The following is a 22,007-nucleotide window of genomic DNA, read 5'->3' as shown; positions in this document are numbered from 1 at the left end:
GGTATTGAATGGCTTGTGTGTGTTGTGTTTTCATGTGTGTGTATGCAAATGTACATACCCCTTGTTCACAAGCAGAGTCCAGCATAGGATGTTGGCTATCTTTTCCTATATCTCTTGCCTTATTCTTCTTATTCTTCCAAGGTTACTCACTGAACCTAGAGCTAGGCTTGTGGCTGGCAAGTACCAGGGATCCTCCTGTTTCTACCCCTTCCCCCATAATGACTATGTTGTTGGCTTAGTTATTCTTTATAGTATCCTTTCTGATATTGTTTAATGTTTTACCTTTTGTGCCTATGAAACTAGGCTAGTGTACCATAAAAGACTCTTCTGTATTGTACCTGCAGCCTCAGACATATGTCCTTCTTAAAGTCCTCTATCATATTCATGAGATGGGATTTTAGATCTGAATCTTGCTCTTCAGGTGTGTTAGGGTATCCTGGGCTTGGTGTGGTGGGAAAACTGTTGTCAAAGTAGCCTTGGTTTCTGTTGCTTATATTCTTGAACTTGCCTCTCGCCATCTGGTTATCTCTAGTGCTAATTGCCCTTGCTGTCTCTGACTGGAGCTTGTCCTTCTTGTGATCCTGGTTGTGTCAGAACTCCTCAGAGTCCAGCTGTTTCTGTGATCCTATGATTCTCGGATCCTATGATCCTAAGATCCTAGGTGTGTCAGAGCTCCTGGAAGTCAAACTGCCTCTGGGATCCTGAAATCCTGGTTTGACCAAGCTCCTGGGATCCTGTTGTGTCAGAGCTCCTGGGAGTCAAGCTTTCTCTGGGTGTTGCAGGAGTGGGTGTGGGTCCAGAGCTCTGGGTCTGCTCCAGGCACTGGTTCAGGTGGGAAGGAACCCATGCCATTGGCTGGGCGGGGGTTTCTGCATCCCTGGATCCCCAGGGTCCCAGTTACTCTGGATGTTGGGGCAGATGTTGTGGCCTTACCTGTGATCCTGGATGTCAAGTACTGTTTTTTTTTTTGTTGTTGTTGTTGTTGTTGTTGTTTTTAAATTAGAAGCAAGGCAATAATAGTAACTAAGCAGTATAGAAACTGGGGTATCTTTATATCATTAATGGAAACAGATGAACTTCATTTAACACTATATGAACTATCATCGAAGAACATGATGTCATTTTTAAAATATTCTGAATGGAGGTACATATCTTGAATTATAAGAAACATTAAATAAACCTGAACTCAGGTTTAAAATAAATGACTAATATACATTTTAAAAGTCTAAGTCACCAAAGGTAAGAAAGGCTAAAGAACTGTTTTAGATTATAGAAAATATAGACATCATAAATGAAATGCAAGCTCTCAACCTGAGAGAAAAGTGTTATAGAGGACATTACAGGGTAGCATATATAATATGGTTAAAGCACTGCATGTACTGGTTGTCCCGTGTATCCATATGCTACACATATACTCAAATGTGTGTGGAGTCCTTGTAGACATCATGGTCAACAGCAAAACAATCCATGAAAAGACAAGGGAAAACTCAGTTTAGCCTAACTTAGTCAGCCAGGTTGGATCAAACTTCAGGATTCTGATGCTTGGTGGTTTATTGCCAGCATATTTAAACAAACAATAATTTGAAAAACAAGTTTCCTGCTGTAACACAAGCCCTTGTGCACAAGGAGGCATAATTACATTAAAGCATAACTCATAGTACATGTCATTTTCCCCAAGAAGATGGGTTCTAGAGATAGGCTACCTGTATGAGCTTCAAGCCTAAGGAAGGATCTGGCATGGTCTCAGTCATACAAATAGTGTAGAGGTCATTTGGGCTATTAGCCACCTTCAGTTCCTGTTGTGGGAGCTTCATATGACCTGACCCTACAGATAATACAGATCACCAGATTGTTAACTGCCTCCATTCCTAGCCTTCTGGATGAAAAAATATGTTATATGTGTGTTCCATTAAAAGGACAATCCTGTGTGCTTACATTTCCTGGCTTCCCTGATGATCTGTGGGTGTAAAGACCTTTGTGCTCCCCCCACAAATGCAGAAAACTGAATTGTAGCCTGGGACAGTTGTAAACTCCTTCAATTCCAGCATGAGGAAGGCAGAGCCAGGTGAATCTCTGTGAGACTGAGGACAGTTTAGCCTGTGTAGTGAGTTTCAACCTAGCCAAGGCAGAATAACACACACACACACACACACACACACACACACACACACACACACACGAGAGAGAGAGAGAGAGAGAGAGAGAGAGAGAGAGAGAGAGAGAGAATGAGCAAAACTATGTTGCAGATAGATACATATATATAAAATCAATGTAACAATGTATTTCATTTCTAAGTGTAAGTAAAGTATTTAAGTTCTCTCACTCTTATACTTTTCTGTAAATTGTAAGAACAGAATAAAATGAAATGCCATTTTGTCTATCAAGTCAGCAAGTTTCATGTATTGATTTTTAATACAATATTTATCTGGAAGAAGACAAAGTCAAATTGATTTGCATGAGCTCTGATTACGAAAGATCATGTTACTGATCCTTTTAGAAATCAATTTACTGAAATGTACTGAATTATTCCAGTAATTCTCAAGATTCTATGCTAAAGAAAAATGTATTGATGAATATCTACATGTTAAGGAAGATTTTCTTGGAATTATTTAAAACAGTGAAAAGTTGGAAGTGACATATATTTTCAATGTGATATTACCATTGATGAAATATTTAGAAGGTATTTGTGACATTTATGTTCATAAAAGAATGTAAAAAATAATTCATTTGTAGTATAATTATATTGAACGTGTCTATAATTATCTAAATATGCCAAGTATCTGTATAAGAAGTAGTGAAAAAATAATCTAAATGATGAACCTGGACAGTTTATTTATATTTTTGTTTTCTAAATTTTTCTTTGAACTTGTAAATTTGATTTTGTAATATGTGGAACTACCTAGAAATTTAGTATATTTAAATTTTCAATGACTTGTTTCCTTACTCTTTACTCTTTTGAAGATGTGCTGAAAGCAGTGTCCTCAGCTACAATTGCTGAGGTTGGCCGTGACAATAAGGAGGTGCAGGATGCTATAGCAATGGAAGGGGCTATCCCTCCCCTGGTAGCTCTTTTTAAAGGGAAGCAGCTCAGTGTTCAAGTGAAAGGTGCAATGGCTGTGGAGTCACTGGCAAATTGCAATCCTTTAATCCAGAAGGAATTTCTGGAAAGAAAATTAACTAAGGACCTCCTAAAACTTCTAAAGGTAGAGATTTTGTCATTACTCTTCTAATTGTTTAGATGGTTTATTTTATTTTGAATTGTATTTGGAGATTGGTAAATCAAACAAAATTCTGAATGCATATTTTATAAAATATACATCTGTAATGTGTTTAGTACACACACAGTGAATGAATGCCATGCTTTTGTTTTAATAGGCCTTTCAAATAGATGTTAAGGAGCAAGGAGCCATAGCACTTTGGGCCTTGGCAGGACAAACACTGAAGCAACAAAAGTATATGGCTGAGCAGATTGGATACAACTTCATAATAAACATGCTTTTGTCACCATCAGCTAAGATGCAGTATGTAGGTAAGTTGCTTTCTTTGCATAACTGCTGATGATGTAGACACCAAAGTCCATAACCACCTCTTTTTGTTACCAGGAGGTGAAGCAGTCATAGCCCTAAGTAAGGACAGTAGGATGCATCAGAATCAAATATGTGAAGGTAACGGCATTGCACCACTGGTTCGCCTGCTGAGGATTAATAAGATAGCAGAAGGCACACTTCTGAGCGTCATCAGAGCAGTGGGGTCCATTTGTATTGGTCTGTATACAGTCTCAATTTCTTAAATATTATGAGAAAAATAAAAGACTTGGGTAGAGAAGTAGAAATTGTTTCTTTGTCACTATTCATACTATAGGAGATCTCAAAGATTTACAAATAGTTTATCTAAGACCTTGGTCAGTTAAAATGGTGACATTAGGAATTTCATATCTGTCTTGCTCTTGAATTTAGAGTAAAATAGAAAATGAAGACAATGAGCATTGAGTATTTTGAACTGACTATAATTCCATTTATTTTAAGATAAGTTTAAAATGTCAAGAGCCATAAATTTCTCAAGGTAAACATTCAGTTATATTTTTTCAATTCTTGTTTTTATATAAATAATTCTTTGTTTATATAAAGTGGCCTTTGTTGCAAAAGAACTGACATTTTAGGGTCCATGAAAAAATTCAGAACATTTAGTGATTGATCTACCAATAAAATTTGGGTTCTTTGCTAACAATAATGAGTCAGAGTAGATGTCTTACAAACAACAGAAAAGAAAATTTTTGTGTATGCTTCATTCTCCATGTAATTGTATTTCTTCAAGAGTACCCAGATGTTGAAGTTAGTAGCTCCATTTTAATTCCTTGCTCATGAAAAATATTTGTAGAAGTTCATTAACTATTATAAGAAATAAATAATCCAGAAAATAATGTTTCTTTCATAGCTGAACTCTATAATATATAGTCTTACAATAAAATTCTAGTAAATGGGAATTTAAAGAGATGGTTAAGACAGCTAATTGCTCTTCTGGATGACGTAGTTTGGTTTTTAGCATCCATCTTCTTAGCACCCTACCTGTAATTCCAGCTGGCACATAAGCATACACATAGTCACATGAATCAAAAAAGTCTAGTAAATGGTAACATATATACTATCTATCTGTCTGTCTTCTATCTATCTATCTATCTATCTATCTATCTATCTATCTATCTATCTATCTATCTATCTTTGCTTGCTATTTACCTAACAACTGTACTTACTTGGGGGTGGTAAAGGAGAAAAGAATTGCTATTGCTCATCCTACTCCACCTAGTTAATTTAAACATTCCAAATGTGTGGCTGGCTCTTTGCCAATGTTTAAAGAAGCCTAAACTTGTATTTTTTTTATTACATATATAAGCTTGCTATATTTACATAGTGTACATGTAAATATATTTATACTATATTTAAGTATGTAAACCTAAAATATACATAATGATATTCCATGGCCAAACAAAATTAAAATTTTTATGCATATTCACAAAAATCAGATTGACTTTTCTCCTGATATTAGATTGTAACTCAAAGTATAGAATGATATAAAAACAATATGTTTATCTTTTTAATATGCGATTTAAGAAAGATAAAAATTTTAACTTAGTGATTAGTCATTATTTTGATTAAGAAACTTTTAATAGAAAATAATAACTATAAACTTAACTACCAGGATATAGTATTTTTAAAAAATGAAGACTGTTATTTTTTTTAGCAATGTAGCATTTTTCAAACTTATGTGTGCTGTCTCTATTTTATAAAACCCTTTATAACTCTAATAATGAATTTTCTATGCTTATTCATTCTGCCCTTTAAGGAATTAAAGCAGGAATATTGTACCATGTTCTTAAAATTTGCTAACCATATTACCTTAAGATAGTTTATCAACCAAAACTAAGCTAAGTTTGACTCTACAATTTACAATATGAAACAAAGTCATGACTTCACTGACCTATGAGCGCCTTACAGGTGTGGCCCACACGAGCAATCCCCTGAGCCAACAGTATGTTGTAGAGGAGAATGCCTTTCCAGTGCTTATTCAGCTCCTAAGAAATCACCCTTCAATTAACATTAAGGTATATATTAAGGTTTTAAATGTTTCTGACACAGTAAATGCAATATATACAACACATTTACAAATAATTTGTATCTAAGAATAACAACTTAACTTTTAAAATAAAAATCTAGAAATTTTAAGTAGAAAAGATTAATGTATTAAATACTATTTTTTTCAAATACGACTTGAAAGTCTTACACACTTATTCTTTAGCTACTTCTCCTTAGCCATTCACTGTGCCTTCACAGAGCAGCTCCCTTGTTCCCCTGTTAGCGGGTTGCATGGCACTGTTCCTCAACACAGTATGGGCTGACTGTCAGCCAGTGTGCTAAAGGCTGGATTATAACAAGGTACTATACAGACTTGAGAGTTAGTCACTTTTCCATCCATGCCCTTAATAAGCCAGCATTAATTCAAACCCCTTACCAAAGCCATAGACATTCAGGAAGTTTTAGGTGGCCAAGCAGGAAATATTTCCTTTTATAGATATCTTGCAAAGATAAATCATAATTTATCGGGTCTTTCAAGATATGATGAGAAATAGAAAAATACAGATTAACATACTAATGAATAGTAATATTTCCTTTTATAGACACATTATAAGAAAAGATATTATAAGACACTTGCCCCCACTTCAGAATACAAAAGGGATAATTTAATTGCAATAGTTCAGTGGGAAATAAAGGTAAGCATAAGCTAAAAATCACTTATAAATAAACATTATTTAGACCTTTAAAGTATATTTCATAAGACTATAGAAAACTTCCATGTTATGCAATTTTTTTCAAAAATTTTTAAACTTGTTAAATTATAACCTAAATACTTTCAGTCACTTTCCTGAAAATTAGATTCTACAGTGGACAGAACATTTCAAAATAGTTAGGCTTTTCTCTTTCTTTCTTTCTTTCTTTCTTTCTTTCTTTCTTTCTTTCTTTCTTTCTTTCTTTTCTTCCTTCCTCCCTTCCTTCCTTTGTTTTTCTTTCCTTCTTTCCTTTTCTTTTCCCATACCTTCTCCCATCCACATCTCCAAAAGGATGTTCCCACCCCCTAAAGTCCCACCCTCACCCCACCAGACCTCCCCACTCTCTGGGGCCTCAAATCTCTTAAGGGTTAGGTGCATCTTCTCTCACTAAGTCCTGAACTGGCAGTCCTCTGCTGTATATGCTTTATATCAGCTGGTTTATACTGCCTGGTTGGTGGTTCAATGTCTAAGCAATCTTGGGGGTTCCAGGTTAGTTGAGACTGCTGTCTTCCTATAGGGTCACCCTCCTCCTAAACTTCTTCCAGCTTTCCCTAATTCTACCACAGGGGTCACCAGCTTCTGTCTATTGGTTGGGTATAAATATCTACATCTGACTTTTTCTGCTTCTTGTTGGGCCTTTTGGAGGGAAGTCATGCTAGGCTCCTGTCGTAAGCACACCATAATATCAGTAATAGTGTCAGGCTTTGGGGCATCCTCTTGAGCTGGATTCTAATTTGGGCCTGTCACTGGACCTCCTTTTCCCAGGTTCTTCTCTAATTTTGACCCTGCAATTCTGGGGACAATTTCAGACAGGAACAATTCTGGGTCAAAGTTTTTGACTGTGGGATGACAACCCCATCCCTCCACTTGATGCTCTGTCTTTCTACTGGAGTTGGACTCTACAAGCTTCTTCTCCCCACTGTAGGACATTCTATCTAAGGTTCCTCCCTTTGAGTACCTAGAGTCTCTTACCTCCCAAGTCTCTGGTACATTCTAGAGGGTTCCCCCACTTCCTACCTCCTGAGGTTGCCTGTTTCTATGCTTTCTGCTGGACCTCATGGCTCCAGTCCTGTCAGTCCCAATACCTGATCCCGTTCCCCTCTTCCTCTCCCTGTTCCATTTCCCACTCTCTGTCCTTCCCCCTCTCCTGTGATTGCTTTCTTCTCCCTCTCAAGTGGGATTGAGGCATCTTTACTTGGGCCCTTCAGCTTGTTAACCTTCTTGAGTTCTGTGGATTGTATCTTGGGTATTCTGTACACTTGCCTTTCACCATTTGGATCTCCTTAGTGCTACCTGCCCTGTCTCTGATTAGAGCCTGTCTTTCCTATTATCTTGGTTGTATTAGAACTGTGTGGGGTGGGTGTTACTACTGGGATTAGAGTTGAGGCCCAAGATCTGCTCAGTGCTAGGGCCCAGACTGGAAGGAACCAGTGCTCTGGGCCAGAAGTTAATTCCTGGATCCCAGTGGGTCCCAGTTACTCCCTATTTGGGGTGAGTATTGCTGTCTTCTTACCTAAGATACTGCCCAGGTTAGAGCTCCTGGGAGGCCCGCTTCCTCTGGTTTTTGTGAGATTGGGTACAGAGCTACTGCCCCGGTATCTGCTCAGTGCTCAGGGCCAATCAGAAGGATGATATTTTCTAGTTCCATCCATTTGCCTGCAAAACTCATGGTGTCCTCCTTCTTAATAGCTGAGTAGTATTCCAATGTGTGAATGAACCACATTTTCTGTATCCATTCTTCTATTGTGGAACATCTGGCTTTTTTTCCAGCTTCTGACTATCACAAATAAGGTCCCTTTGACTATAGTGAAACATTTGCCCCTTTGGCATGATGGAGCATCGTTTTGGTATATCCCCAGGATTGGTATATCTAGGTCTTCAGGTAAAATCTACTTCCAGTTTTCTGATGAACCTTCAGGCTGATTTCCAGAGAGGTTGTACCAGCTTGCAATCCTGCCAGCAATGAAAGAATGTTCCTCTCTCTCCACATCCTCACCAACATGTGCTGTCACCTAAGTTTTTAATCTTAGTCATTCTGATTGATGTAAGGTGGAATCTCAAGAAAGGAATAATATAGCCCTTTTAAAAGGCTGTCTGCTAAGTCCAGCAATGTACATGGTTCAGCTTCCCAATGGAAGATTACTGTAAATTAAATGATTCTAAAAACTAGAAAAAAACCAACTCTGCCTTGATGCTACTTTTATACAACTTTGCTGAACTTCTTAGGTGGTCCCTTACACATCAACAGCTCCATGGTCATTAGCAACTTAAAACAACCTTTAAACCTATGCCAGCAAATACTTAAAAATTATGTTTAGAAGTGGAAGGGATTCAACTAGAAATGTAGGATTAGGACTGAATCTCTGTACATGCCCCACTGTCCCTGGGGACCCTACACTCACCCCAGCACCCTCAGAAGGAACTCTGTGGTTGTTTCTGGACACAGAGGAGATAGACATTTCCTAGCCATTAAAATTTATGAGGAACAGTCCTGCAGAAGCTGTGTTAGTCTTTAAATAGTGGTCAGAGAACTATACTCAATAACTGTGCTTTAAAACACTTTATAACAATATTTCCATAATCTAGTCTGTATAAATATTTACATGATGAAATATATTGTTTGGTAATCTGTGAATGGAAGATAATTTCTGAAAACCACATATTTAGGTTGAAGTGGCATTTTCGTTGGCATGCATCGTCCTAGGGAATAATTTGCTACAGAAAGAATTACAAGAAAATGAAGGATTTGAGTATTCTGATGTTCTTTATCTTCTTCACTCAAAAGATAAGGTAGGACCTTCACAGAGCCTCTGTGTGCTCATATGGGGGAAATGGCTCTAAGAAAACAGTATCAGTTATGACCAATTGCTCTTCATGGCAACATGCAAGTGTATCATTAAGAGAATATACAAAACGTCTCTTTGTAGGTCATGATTTTGTACTGGTATGATAAGTTTTCCAAGGAAGACATGTAGCAATTTTATGCTTGGTGAAAACCCCAAATATGTCATTAATTGAAAGTTTAACTTAATGTCATGCTTTCTCATTCCCAGCCATCCCCTTCTTATCCAACACTACAGAGAATCTTCTGAAATGTTTTATGATGAAGAGAGAGAGCTTTTTCTAAGACGGTTAATATTAGGCAATTATTTTTCTTTAAAAAATTTCCATTTCTTTTCCTGTTAAGAATAAAATGCATTTTAATAGGCAGTTACTCAAGAGCCGGTGGGGAACATGTGATGAAGCAAAGAAAAATGATTGGTGTTTCTCCTTTTCTAGGAAATCTGCTTGAGAGCAGGTTATGCACTAACCCTTTTTGCCTTCAATAATCGTTTTCAACAGTACTTAATATTGGAAACTGGAATGATAACCTTATCTATTTTTGAGCCTTTTCTTCAATCCAAAGTTGAAACAGAGAGGGCAATGGCAGCATTTCAGGTACGTGGATCAATCCTGACATTTCATATTGGCAAGTATGTCACTGTCATAAACACGCCTTCACTGGGGATCTAGAAAAACGCTTATTAATTTATGAGATTTAGTACTTTGCACATTAGCCCCTCTACATCACAAAAAGTCCATCATTAGGGTTTCTTTATATGGACTTGTTCGGGTTACATCTGATATCTGTAAACCCCGTAATGCCATCAGGCAGGTGTTTTAATTACATCAAGTTTAAAGAACTATGAAGAGAAACACGGCTGGGTTGAAAACAAGTCTAATTGCAGACTGTGAGCTAATTGCATGGCTTCTTGCACCTTTGTATTTAGGTTCCTTGTTGTCTTACGCTTCTCCTCAGAGCTTTTCTAACCTCAGCCTTGTTAAGTATTTCTCTTGTAATTCAAGGACAACTGATGCAAAGACTGTAGAAAGAATAATGCGGCTTGTCATAGTCATTGTTGTGACCGGAAGTACTGTGACCCGTGTTCTCTACCTCTCCATATCCATCTCTTCTACTGGAGTCCACCAAATGTCCCCATGTCCCACTAAAAATGCCCCCAAGTCATAAATGATTAAGAAAATCTGAGTAGCAAATGTTCACCAATTGTATGTTTTCTCTTTTAGATTATCGTATTAGCTAAAGTCATCATAGACGTGGACCATATTACCTTGTCTGCAAGAGGTGTTACTATTTTAGTTGACAGTCTGTACTCAGTCCACATTCCTACTATTGTCCTGACAGGTAAGACGTATCTAAAAAACAAGCAAGCAAGCAATCAAACAAAAAAACCAAACCAAACAACAACAAAAATCTAATGACATCTGCAAAAAGGAACAAGCTTTGTGTCCAAGACTATAAAATACTTTAGATTGAAAACTCAACAATACCAAAATATGCCAGATTCCTTGTTGCATAGTTTCAAATTATGCTACCTGAAAATACGGAACATCCATATCTGCATGGAGAAATGGGCATCCACTCAACTTACAGAACAGGAACACAGTAACTTTCCACATGGCCTTTTTGCTTTTCTAATTATTGTTTCAAACTTTTAATGATTTTTAGACTATAAAGTGCAGCCTATAGATTCAAGAAAAACAACACTTATAAACATAAAATAAATAAATAAAAATCTTGATAACCAAAAACCAGTGACTATATTGTAAAGTACTGGAAGACAGAAAGCTTCCAACTTTTAAAACTTTTTCATTCTTATATAAATAAACTTGTTTACGTTTTAGTACGTTCACAGAAAAGCAATCAACTACAGGGAACAATTACCCTACACTTACATGCTCATCTTTTCTTGCTTCTTCATTTTGGTTTTGGAGTTCAAATCCTTTACAGTGAAATGTACACGTGAACAAAAAGCCATCTATCAGTTATCAGTTCTAGATAATCTAAAAGTTTTTCTTTGTTTTAATTATAGGTAATTTAATAGCTAGCCTGGCTCATTCGAGAGCTGGGATTCCAGAGGCTTTTTTCACCCTGGGAACAATCCAGCGGCTCTGCTACCACCTGTACTCAGGAAGAGAAGAGGTAAAAAGAAAGGGCTATTTGTAAAATGAAATCTGCTGCAAACAGTAACCAGGGCTCCTCCCACACAAGAGGACACTTTTTCTTGGGATATTATATAATTCATAATAACTCAAAAGTAGTACTAGTCATATCTGACATTTAAACAGAATTTTACAAAAGCAGTATACAACAACTATAAACATTTTAAAACTACTGGACTGGAGAGATGGTTCACGAGCTACTGTAGAGGGCCCCAGTTTGGCTCCCAGCACCTATATCAGATGGGTCACAACTGCTTGTAACTTTAACTCTAGCTCCAAGGGATACAATGCCCTTTTCTGGTCTCCATGGGGATGGACACACACACACACACACACACACAAACAATCTCTTAAAAACTTATAGAAGGTCAGCATGGAAAAGGAAAATTGATGACTAACATTGTTGGGAAATGTGTAGAAAGTCTCTGGGCAAAGTTGTACACATACCTTTACACATGCATTATGATCAATCGCCTCATAGCAAAAAGCAGTGTCAGTTTAAAAAGAAGATACTCTCTAATATCATACTTATTAAAATGTTTTAAGAATGTTTAAAATGTATTACCTGTTCAAATTAATCTGAGCAAAAACTACAAAAAAAATCTGTGAATGGGCTAATTTAATTCTATAATCAAGATTGAACCTATACAACTTCATGTCAGAGTTCATGCTAGTAATGTCAGCCCTCAGGAGGCCAAGACAGGAGGATTCCTCCTACTTCAAATCCAATTTAGGTTACACAGAAATTTAAAATATGCTCTGTGAAAGAATAACATGCAGATTTGTGAAGGGCACCATATTTTTTTGCATATCTATCAGTATTTTTTTGCTCCATTGAGGCACATAACTATTTTTACTGAGATACATACTCAGTAGAATTTAGGAGATTTATTACTGAGATTTTTATTAAATATTTTCTTTATTTATATTTTAAATATTATCCCCTTTCCCAGTTTTCCCCTAGAAACTCCTATCCTATCCCTCTCCCCTGCTTCTATGAGATTATTTCCCCACCCACCCACCCACTCTCGCCTTCCTACCTGGGCATTCCTCTACACTAGGGAATCAAACCTTCACAGGACCAAGGACCTTTCCTCCCTTTGATGCCTGACAAGGCCATCCTCTGCAACATATATGGCTAGAGCCATGGGTCCCTCCATGTGTATACTTTGGTTGGTGGTTTAGTCCCTGGAAGCTCTAAGGGGGTCTGGTTGGTTGATATTGTTGTTCTTCCTATGGGGTTGAAAACCCTTTCTGCACCTTAGTCTTTTTTCTCTAACTCCTCCTTTGGGGACCCTGTGCTCAATCCAGTGATTGGCTGTGAGCTTCTGCCTCTGTATTTTTTAGGCTCTGGCAGAGCCTCTCAGGAGACAGCTCTATCAGGCTCCTGCTAGCAAGCACTTCTTGGAATCCACAATAGTGTCTGGGTTTGGTGACTGGGACCTCGCAAAATTGTAAAGCTTCTGTAAGGCAAAAAAACACTGTCAATAGGACAAAATGACAACCAACCGATTGGGAAAAGATCTTTAGCAATACTACATCCAATATTGGCTAATATCCAATATATGCAAAGAACTCAAGAAGTTAGACTCCAGAGAATCAAATAACCCTATTAAAAATGGGGTGCTAAACAAAGAATTCACTACTCAGGAAAATAGAATGGCCAAGAAGTACCTAAAGAAAGGTTCAGCCCTGAGCAGACCTTGGGTGCTGGCTATGTACCCAGTCCCACAACACGCAGAGGAAGCTAGACTCCCAGGCGCTCAGATCACAGGCAAGGAGGCCATAACGTCTGCCCCAACACTGGGAGTAATTGGGACCACCAGGATCCAGGGATGCAGGAACCCCTGTATAGCCAGTGGCACAAATTCCTTTTGGTCGGTCTATGCCCTGAGCAGACCTTGGGCACTGGCTCCCCACCCAGTCCCACAAAACCCAGAGGAAACTTCACTTTCAGGTGCTCTAACACTCTCAGGATCACAGGATCACAGAAAAAGCTTAACCCCAGGAGATGGGACACACCCAGGAGCACTTCAGCTCTGACACACTCAAGATCACAGCTAAGGCCACAACATCATTCCCAACACCCAGCAAAACTGGGACCCCACAGGAACCAGGGAAACACAAACCCCTGCCCAGCCAGAGGCTCTGGTTCCTTCCAGCTTAAACCTGTGCCCAGAGCAAACCCAGAGCTTGGGCTACCCACACACCCTGCAACACCCAGAGAAAGCTTAACTCCCGGGAGCTCTGACATACCCAAGATCTTGAAATCACAGGATCTCAGATCAGTAGTAAGGGAAAAAGGTCAAGTAACATATAAAGGCAGACCTATCAGAATTACACCAGATTTCTCAACAGAGACTATAAAAGCCAGAAGATCCTGGGTAGGTGTCATATAGACCCTAAGAGAACACAAATGCCAGCTACACAAATGCTACTATACCCAACAAAATTCTCAATTACCATAGATGGGGGAACCAAGATATTCCATGACAAAACCAAATTTAAACAATATTTTCCCAGAAAAATCAGCCCTACAAGAGATAATAGATAAAAAAGTTCAAAACAAGGAGGAAAACTACACTCTACAAAAAGCAAGAAAGTAATCTTCTTTCAACAAACCCCAACAAACAAAGCCACACAAACACAATTCCACCTCTAACAAAAAAATAACAGAAAGCAACAATCACTGTTCCTTAATATCTCTTAACATCAATGGACCCAATTCCCCAATAAAAAGACATAGACTAACAGACTGGATATGTAAACAGGAACCAGCATTTTGCTGCATACAGGAAACACACATCAGTGATAAAGACAGACACTACCTCAGAGTAAAAGGCTAGAAAAAATTTTCCAAGCAAAAGGTCCCAAGAAACAAGCTAGAGTAGCCATTCTAATATTGAATTAAATCGAATTTCAACTAAAAGTTATCAAAAAAGATAAGGAAGGATACTTCATACTCATCAAAGGAAAAATCTACCAAGATAAACTCTCAATTCTGAACATCTGTACCCCAAATGCAAGGGTACCTACATTCATAAAAGAAATTTTACTAAATCTCAAAGCTCACATTGCACCTCACACAATAATAGTGAGAGACTTCAACACCCCACTCTCATCAATGGACAGATCATGGAAACAGAGACTAAACAGAGACATAGTAAAATTAATAGAAGTTATGGACCAAATGGATTTAAGAGATATTTATAGAGCATTTCATCCAAAAACAAAAGAATATACCTTTCTCTCAGCACCTCATGGTACCTTCTCCAAAATTAACCATATTATCAGACAAAACATGCCTTAACAGTACAAGAGGAATGAAATAATTCCATGCATCCCATCAGATCACCATGGACTAAGGCTGGTCTTCAATAACAAAAACAAAAAACCCACAAAAACAATGGAACATGGAAGCTGAACAAGGCTCTACTCGATGATAACTTCATCAGGGAAGAAATAAAGAAAGAAATTAAAGACTTTTTAGAATTTAATGAAAATGAAGGCACAACATACCAAAATTTATGGGACACAATGAAAGCAGTGCTAAGAGGAAAATTCATACCTCTGCATGCCTCCAAAAAGAAACTGGAGAGAGCATACATTCACAGCTTGATAGTACATCTGAAAGCTCTAGAACAAAAAGAAACAAATACACCCAAGAGGAGTAGATGGCAGGAAATGATCAAACTCAGGGCTGAAATCAACCAAGTAGAAACAAAAAGAACTACACAAAGAATCAACAAAACCAGGAGCTGGTTCTTTGAGAAAATCAACAAGATAGATAAACCCTTAGTTAGACTAACTAGAGAGCACAGAGACAGTATCCAAAAAACAAAGTCAGAACTAAAAAGGAAGACATAACAACAGAAACCAAGGAAAGTCAAAAAAATCATCAGATCCTACTACAAAAGCCCGTACTCAACAAAACTGAAAAAATCTGGATGAAATGGACAATTTTCTAGACAGATACCAGGTACTAAAGTTATATCAGGATCAGATAAACCATCCAAACAGTCCCATAATCCCTAAAGAAACAACAGCAGTCATTAAAAGTCTCTTAACAACAACAACAACAACAACAACAACAACAACAACAACAACAACAACAAAGCCTAGGACCAGATGGTTTTAGTGCAGAGTTCTATCAGACCTTCAAAGAAGACCTAATACCAATGCTCTTCAAACTATTCCACAGAATAGAAACAGAAGGAACACTACCCAATTAGCTCTATCAAGCCACAATTACGCTTATATGTAAACCACACAAAGACCCAACAAAGAAAGAGAATTTCAGACCAATTTCTCTTATGACTATCAATGAAAAAATACTCAAAAAATTCTCACAAACCAAATCCAAGAACACATCAAAACAATCATCCATCATGATCAAGTAGGCTTCATCCCAGGGATGCAGGGATGGTTCAGTATTTGGAAATCCATCAACCTAATCCACTATATAAACAAACTCAAAGAAAAAAAAAAAACACATGATCATCTCACTAGATGCTGAGAAAGCATTTGACAAAATTCAATATCCCTTCATGGTAAAAGTCTTGGAAAGATCAGGAATTCAAGGCCCATACCTAAACATAGTAAAAGCAATATACAGCAAGCCAGTACCCAACATCAAACTAAATGGAGAAAAACTTGAGGCATCCCCACTAAAATCAGGAACTAGGCAGGGTTGCCCACTCTCTCCCTACCTACTCAGTATAGTACTTGAAGTCCTAGCCAGAGCAATTAGACAACAAAAGGATGTCAAAGCGATACAAATTGGAAAGGAAGAAGTCAAAATATCACTATTTGCAGATGATATGATAATATACTTAAGTGATCCCAGAAATTCCTTCAGAGAACTCTTAAACCTGATAAACAACTTCAGCAAAGGGGCTGGATATAAAATTAACTCAAACAAATCAGTAGCCTGATTTGACACCCTTGACAATAGTCACAAATAATAAAAAATAACATACCTTGTTACTCTAAGCAAACAAGTAAGTGAAGGATCTGTATGACAAGAACTTCACTTCTCTGAAGAAAGAAATTGAAGATCTCAGAAGATGGAAATATCTCCCATGCTCATGGATTGGCAGGATTAATACAGTAAAAATGGCCACCTTGCCAAAAGCAATCTACCCATTCAATGCAATCCTCATCAAAATTCCTACTCAATTCTTCATAGAGTTAGAAAGAGCAATTTGCACATTCATTTGGAATAACAAAAAACACAGTATATTAAAAACTATTCTCAACAGTAAAGGAACTTTTGGGGGAATCACCATCCCTGACCTCAAGCTATATTACAGATCAATAGTGATAATCAAAAACAAAACAAAACAAAACAAAACAAAACTGTATGTATTGGTACAAAGACAGGCAGGTAGATCAATGAAATAGAATTGAAGAACCAGAAATGAACCCACAGTTGGTCACTTGATCTTTGACAAAGGAGCCAAAAACATCCAGTGGGAAAAAAGACAGCATTGAATCCAACAAATGGTGCTGGTTTAACTGGTGGCCAGCATGCAGGAGAATGTAAATTGATCCATTCTTATCTCCTTGTACAAATCTCAAGTCCAAGTGGATCAAGGACCTCCACATAAAGCCAGACACACTGAACCTAACAGAAGAGAAAGTGTGGAAGAGCTTCAAACACATGGTCACAGGGGAAAAGTTCCTGAACAGAACACCAATGGCTTATGCTCTAAGATCAAGAACTGACAAATGGGACCTCATCAAATTGCAAAGCTTCTGTAAGGCAAAGGGCACTGCCAATAGGACAAAGTGGCAACCAACAGATTGGGAAAGATTTTTACCAATCCCACATCCGTTGGGGGGGGGGAGAGAAAATACTCATGGTAGGAAATCTGAAGAGAAAGCATGGAACAGAGAGTGAAGGATGGGCGATCCGGAGACTATCGCACCTAGAGCACCCCAATTTAAGAAGAAATTATGACATGGGTGTAAGAAAGTGCATGATGATGCCCAATGCTTTGTATAACTTAAAATTTAAATACTCAGTGTATTAATAAACATGCTGTGATGAGACAAAATTTAACTAAAATGTTAGAAAGTATCATCGAAGAACTCGTTCCCGAGTCAATGGGTAAGCCGCCTCATGTTTTTAATGTTCCTAAATAATTATAAAATGAAGTCAAATATGCTCACAGGTAATTGTGAGCAATGACTAGAAGTCGAGGGCAATTAACAGTACTCTTTAAAACTAGGGGAAGAGGGTGTGACCTGCAAGTGACCTGGCAGGCATGAACTATCATGCTCCTACCTGGTGACTGATGTCTCTCTACATCCATATCTGATGCTCATGTTGACAGATGTTAATAATAATAATAATAATGATGATAAAAATAATAATAAATTATTTCATTTTTTTTTCAAGACAAGGTTTCTGTGTATAACAGCCCTGCCTGTCCTGGAACTCACTTGTAGACCTTGCTGGCCTCAAACCCAGAGATGCCTTGCTTGCTTCCGCCTCCCTAATGCTAGGATTCAAGATGTGCTCCACCATGACCAGCTTATAGAAATTTCCTTCAGATTTTATTTTTAATAATGTGTGTGTGTGTCTGTGTAGGAATGTGTGTGTGGATGCAGGTCCCCATGTAGGCCAGAGGACAGTGTGGGGTCCCCTGGGCTTGGAGTTCCAGGTGGTTGTAAGCTGCCTGACTGTGGGTGCTGGGATCCACACTAGGGTTCAACAGAGCTAACTGAAGCTATGGGCTAGATAATTTTATTAGATTTTTTTTGAGAATATCATACGAAGTTTTTTTTTTTTTTTCATATTCGCCCTTCTTCTCCTTTCCAGCTTTCCCTTTAACCATCCCCACTCCCACATTGACACAATTTTCAGTCTTGCTCCAACGACCCTGAATATGTTTTCCACTGGAGTGTGGCTGACTTACCAGGGCTTACTCTTTAAGCGGAAGCTGTTTCTCCCTGTCCCCGCAGCTAACATCTGCCAATAGCTCTGTGGCTCTGGGTAGGATTGTGTGCTGGAGTGTGGTGTGGGTTGGGCTTGCATGGGCTTTGTGCTTGATATTGAAACCATTTCGAGTTCATATGTAGAAATGCCTTGCTGTGTGTAGAAGACACTGTTTCCTGTAGTTAGCCACAACCTCTGCCTTTTGAATGCTTTCCATCACTCACCATCAATAATGTCTGAGCTTTCAGAGCCCACTAAAGTTTGTTCTCATAAAATTGTGATAAACCTATTTGACAGAGAGAAATTCTACATATGCTGCATATGACATCCTCAATCCAAACACTTATTAAAAATTCAAGACAAATACTGAGATTTGAAACCAAAGTAATGTTCAAAAAGTGTATATGAATGTATTTAGCTCTAGTGAATTGTGTAATTTAAAATGGTAAAAGATAGCAAATTTTCTGTTAGTTATATTTTAAAATATTAGAAAAACCTGTAAGGAATTGATTCCTGTTTCAGGTTCGCACGGCATGTTCCTGTGCCCTTGGCTACCTCTCTTACAATGCACATGCTTTCCGCATTCTGCTAACTGAGTGTAGGAATAAGCCTAACCAATTCCTGCGCATACAAAATAACATCAGTAGAGATGCGAAGATCAACCCTGCGTTCCTAAAGGAGTTTCAAATGCAGCAGAGCGTGGGACTTCCATCCTTAAGGTACTGTCTTCATAAGAAGGTTCAGAAGTGACCTTCTTAGAAAGATCTTAGATTTTAGTGGTCCAGCATGTATTTGAAATACATATTCTCTGTGTGTCAAATATAAATTTAACCTTGAATGAAGGTTCATTGCCAAAGCCTGTTTTTATTTATTTTTGAATGCCAAGTGCCTTTTGTTTTTTTTTTGTTTGTTTACTTATCTCTGTATCAAAATGAACAGCAACAGGTTTCTGTTTAAAGCTTATTGTTAAGTATTAACCATTTTCCCCTCATTTTAAGTGCATTATTCCATCAAGGAAAAATAGCAACATTCGCTTTACTTTTGCCTTGATACACTTCCATGATTATCTGGGGCATGCAAAGTTAGTAGATTTACATTTCTATGTATGAGCAGGTCTATGCCCAGGAACGATAAGATTTGGTTATCTCTGTTTCTCAAAAGTACCCTACAAAATAGAAGGCCCTGTTTCAAAGTAAAAGATGAACATGAGGGTAGTTTTCTACAGGGGAAAAAAAAAAACAACTAGAATTTGTGAAACCTTTCAGTCTGTATTTTTTTTTTTTTTTTCAAAATGGTTCAAGGTGGGGCTAAAATGTCAACTGATCTTCAAAGCACTGCTCCTGCAAGGATCAGCAGTGAGTAGTTTACCTTGCTGTTGGTAGAAATGGAAGTTGTTGTCTAGTGGCTGGGAGACTGAGCTGTGACGCTGTACAATCACCTAGGCTTGGTGGCATTTACTCACAATTGTAATACTGGGGAGGAAAAAAAGTGTCCCACCTCAGCCATGACCCCCGAGCTTCTTGGCCAGCCAGTCCACTCTACTGGGTGAGTTCTAGGCTAATGACAGACTGACAGACTGACAGCCAGCCAGACACACACAGATACAGACACACACACACCCACTTAGTTAAGTTCCTCATCATCACAGCCACTTCAGAGCCTGCAAGAATTACTGAGGTTGGAGATCCTACAGAAATGGGCCAGAACTGATGCTACCTACCACCTGGGTGTGGAAAATCTGATGAGACTGGACCCATATTTTCTTGGAAATAAGTGCTTAGAAATCCAAGCAGCATAAAGGACAATTTTGCTGGTGTACAAGAGGTGTGAGAAGAACCAGCCTGGCAGAGTCCAGTTTGGAAGTGTGGGGCTTTCTTTGAGTGTTAAGTGTGCAGAAGTGAGAAGCTAAACAGAACGCCGTACTCACAAAGAATATCCTCTAAACCACCTTCTGGTGAATAGGGGTCATATTTGTTCTGGTAGTCAAAATTCCCCAAAAGATAAACCAAGATGTTCAAAAATTGCTGGTCTATAGATATGGATGAAGATGCTTTAAACTTGAGCAGGAAAGGAAGCATAGGTTGCCCACAGCCATGTAGCATGTAGTCAGTGTCCTTCAGCTAGTCAGGAAATAGCATCTTAAGAGATGCCTTTCCAACATCTCTCCCAGAACTGATACATGAACTCCTACATATTTTCCATGTCATGGTAGGCATCAGGAAAAATGTCAGTACCACACCTTGTCCTCTTCCTGGGAAAATGGACACATTGGTTGTATTTATGGTTATCCATTTGTTTTCCTCTCTCAGAGGAGGTTCTAATATAGCTAATACTAACTTATTGGTTTCTGTTAGTCTAAGGGTTCATTATCCTGTGACACCACTGATTTCCCAGACTTGACCCATAGCCAAGCCAAACTTCTTGGAAGGAAATAGGGCTAAAACAGATACAATGGCTGAAGTTATAGTTTCTCTCAAGCATTTTTCTCAGATGATTTTGTCTCAATATTATGATTTCATTATAACCCAAGTCCTTTAAAATGGGAAGTGCAAAAAAAAAAAAAAAAAAACCTTATGTGAACTATTTTCTCTGCTCCTATGTACAGAGCTGAATTATGAGTCTTTCCAGGTAGGAAGGCATTCATATATAGGAAAAGAGCTACTCATGATATATTATTATTATTATACAAGAAGGGAATCATACCTAATAGTATTTTATTGTTATATAAATTAATTTTAAGTAGAGAAAAAGAAAAGTCTATTTTAAGAATCCTTTAAAATCTAAAAACACAATCTGAATATTGTGATCACTTACAAGTTAATTTTATTCTTTTATAAATTTAATTTAGTACAAATGATTTATACTTCGTAGTCATTCCCACAACTCTGTTGCAAATGGAAAATGTGTTCCTGTTCAATTCTGTTTTCCTCAAAATCCAGTAGAGTCCTGTCGTAGGGTTTCTATTACTGTAAAGAAACACCGTGAAACACTTCTTGGGGTAGGCTTACAGTTCAGAGGTTTAGTCCATTATTCTTGTGGTAGGAAGCATGGCAGTGTGCAGATAGACATGCTGCTGGAGACAGGGCTGCTCCAGACATGGAGCTGGAGACAGAGCTTAGAGTTCTACAATTTGATCCATAGGCAGCAGAAGCTACTGCGTCACGAGGCCTTGCTTGAACATTTAAGACCTCAAAGCCTGCTTCCACAGTGACACAGTTCCTCCAAGAAAGCCACACCTATTACAGCCATTCCCTATGGGCCAAGCATTCACACATATGAGACTGGGGCCATTCCTTTTCAAATCATACCTTCTGCCCATCACCTAAGGGGAGCATAATGTTCCATTTTAGTTATATTTAATATTTGAAATGAGTGATAAGGCACCAGCAGGCAGCACACATGCAATTTTATACATGTATGACATAGATCATTAGGACCCTGAACATGGCACCTGGAATCTTTATTTATTCATGGTGTTCTGGATATACTATGTCTTCATTTATTTTATTATTTGACATTTTACCCACTTTTAGCCTGGAGAAGAATGGAGGAGCATCTGTAATTCCTATCTTTAAAAAAGGTAATTAATTTTTCTTTTATTTCTTTAATGCCTGTTAGTCCTGACACTCTGTAATTCTGTTTTAGGGTTTCTTTTTTTGTTTTTTGAGACAGGGTTTCTCTGTGTAGCCCTGGCTGTCCTGGAACTCACTCTGTAGACCAGGCTGGCCCCAAACTCAGAAA

General features: G+C 38.0%; 1 protein-coding gene across 7 annotated transcripts in view; it reads left to right on the top strand.

The window, feature by feature from the left end:
- The window catches only part of Ankar (ankyrin and armadillo repeat containing), a 63,830-nt gene that overhangs the window by 39,852 nt on the left and 1,971 nt on the right, over nt 1–22,007 (top strand). For 5 of the 7 annotated variants that reach the window (XM_076931940.1, XM_034497287.2, XM_076931938.1 and 2 more), the window contains exons 14-23: nt 2,962–3,203; nt 3,376–3,529; nt 3,603–3,764; nt 5,493–5,599; nt 8,990–9,112; nt 9,602–9,760; nt 10,388–10,505; nt 11,194–11,303; nt 18,789–18,985; nt 21,800–21,846. In XM_076931940.1, coding sequence (XP_076788055.1) covers nt 2,962–3,203; nt 3,376–3,529; nt 3,603–3,764; nt 5,493–5,599; nt 8,990–9,112; nt 9,602–9,760; nt 10,388–10,505; nt 11,194–11,303; nt 18,789–18,985; nt 21,800–21,846 — 1,419 coding nt within the window. The remainder of the gene's footprint in view (nt 1–2,961; nt 3,204–3,375; nt 3,530–3,602; nt 3,765–5,492; nt 5,600–8,989; nt 9,113–9,601; nt 9,761–10,387; nt 10,506–11,193; nt 11,304–18,788; nt 18,986–21,799; nt 21,847–22,007) is intronic. The other 2 variants (XM_076931941.1, XM_076931942.1) reach the window with 1 other exon arrangement.

The sequence above is a fragment of the Arvicanthis niloticus genome, chromosome 3, assembly GCF_011762505.2.
Source record: "Arvicanthis niloticus isolate mArvNil1 chromosome 3, mArvNil1.pat.X, whole genome shotgun sequence".
Lineage (NCBI taxonomy): Eukaryota > Metazoa > Chordata > Mammalia > Rodentia > Muridae > Arvicanthis > Arvicanthis niloticus.
The sequence above is the reverse complement of the archived record's forward strand: the minus strand, read 5'-3'. Positions and strand labels throughout refer to the sequence as shown.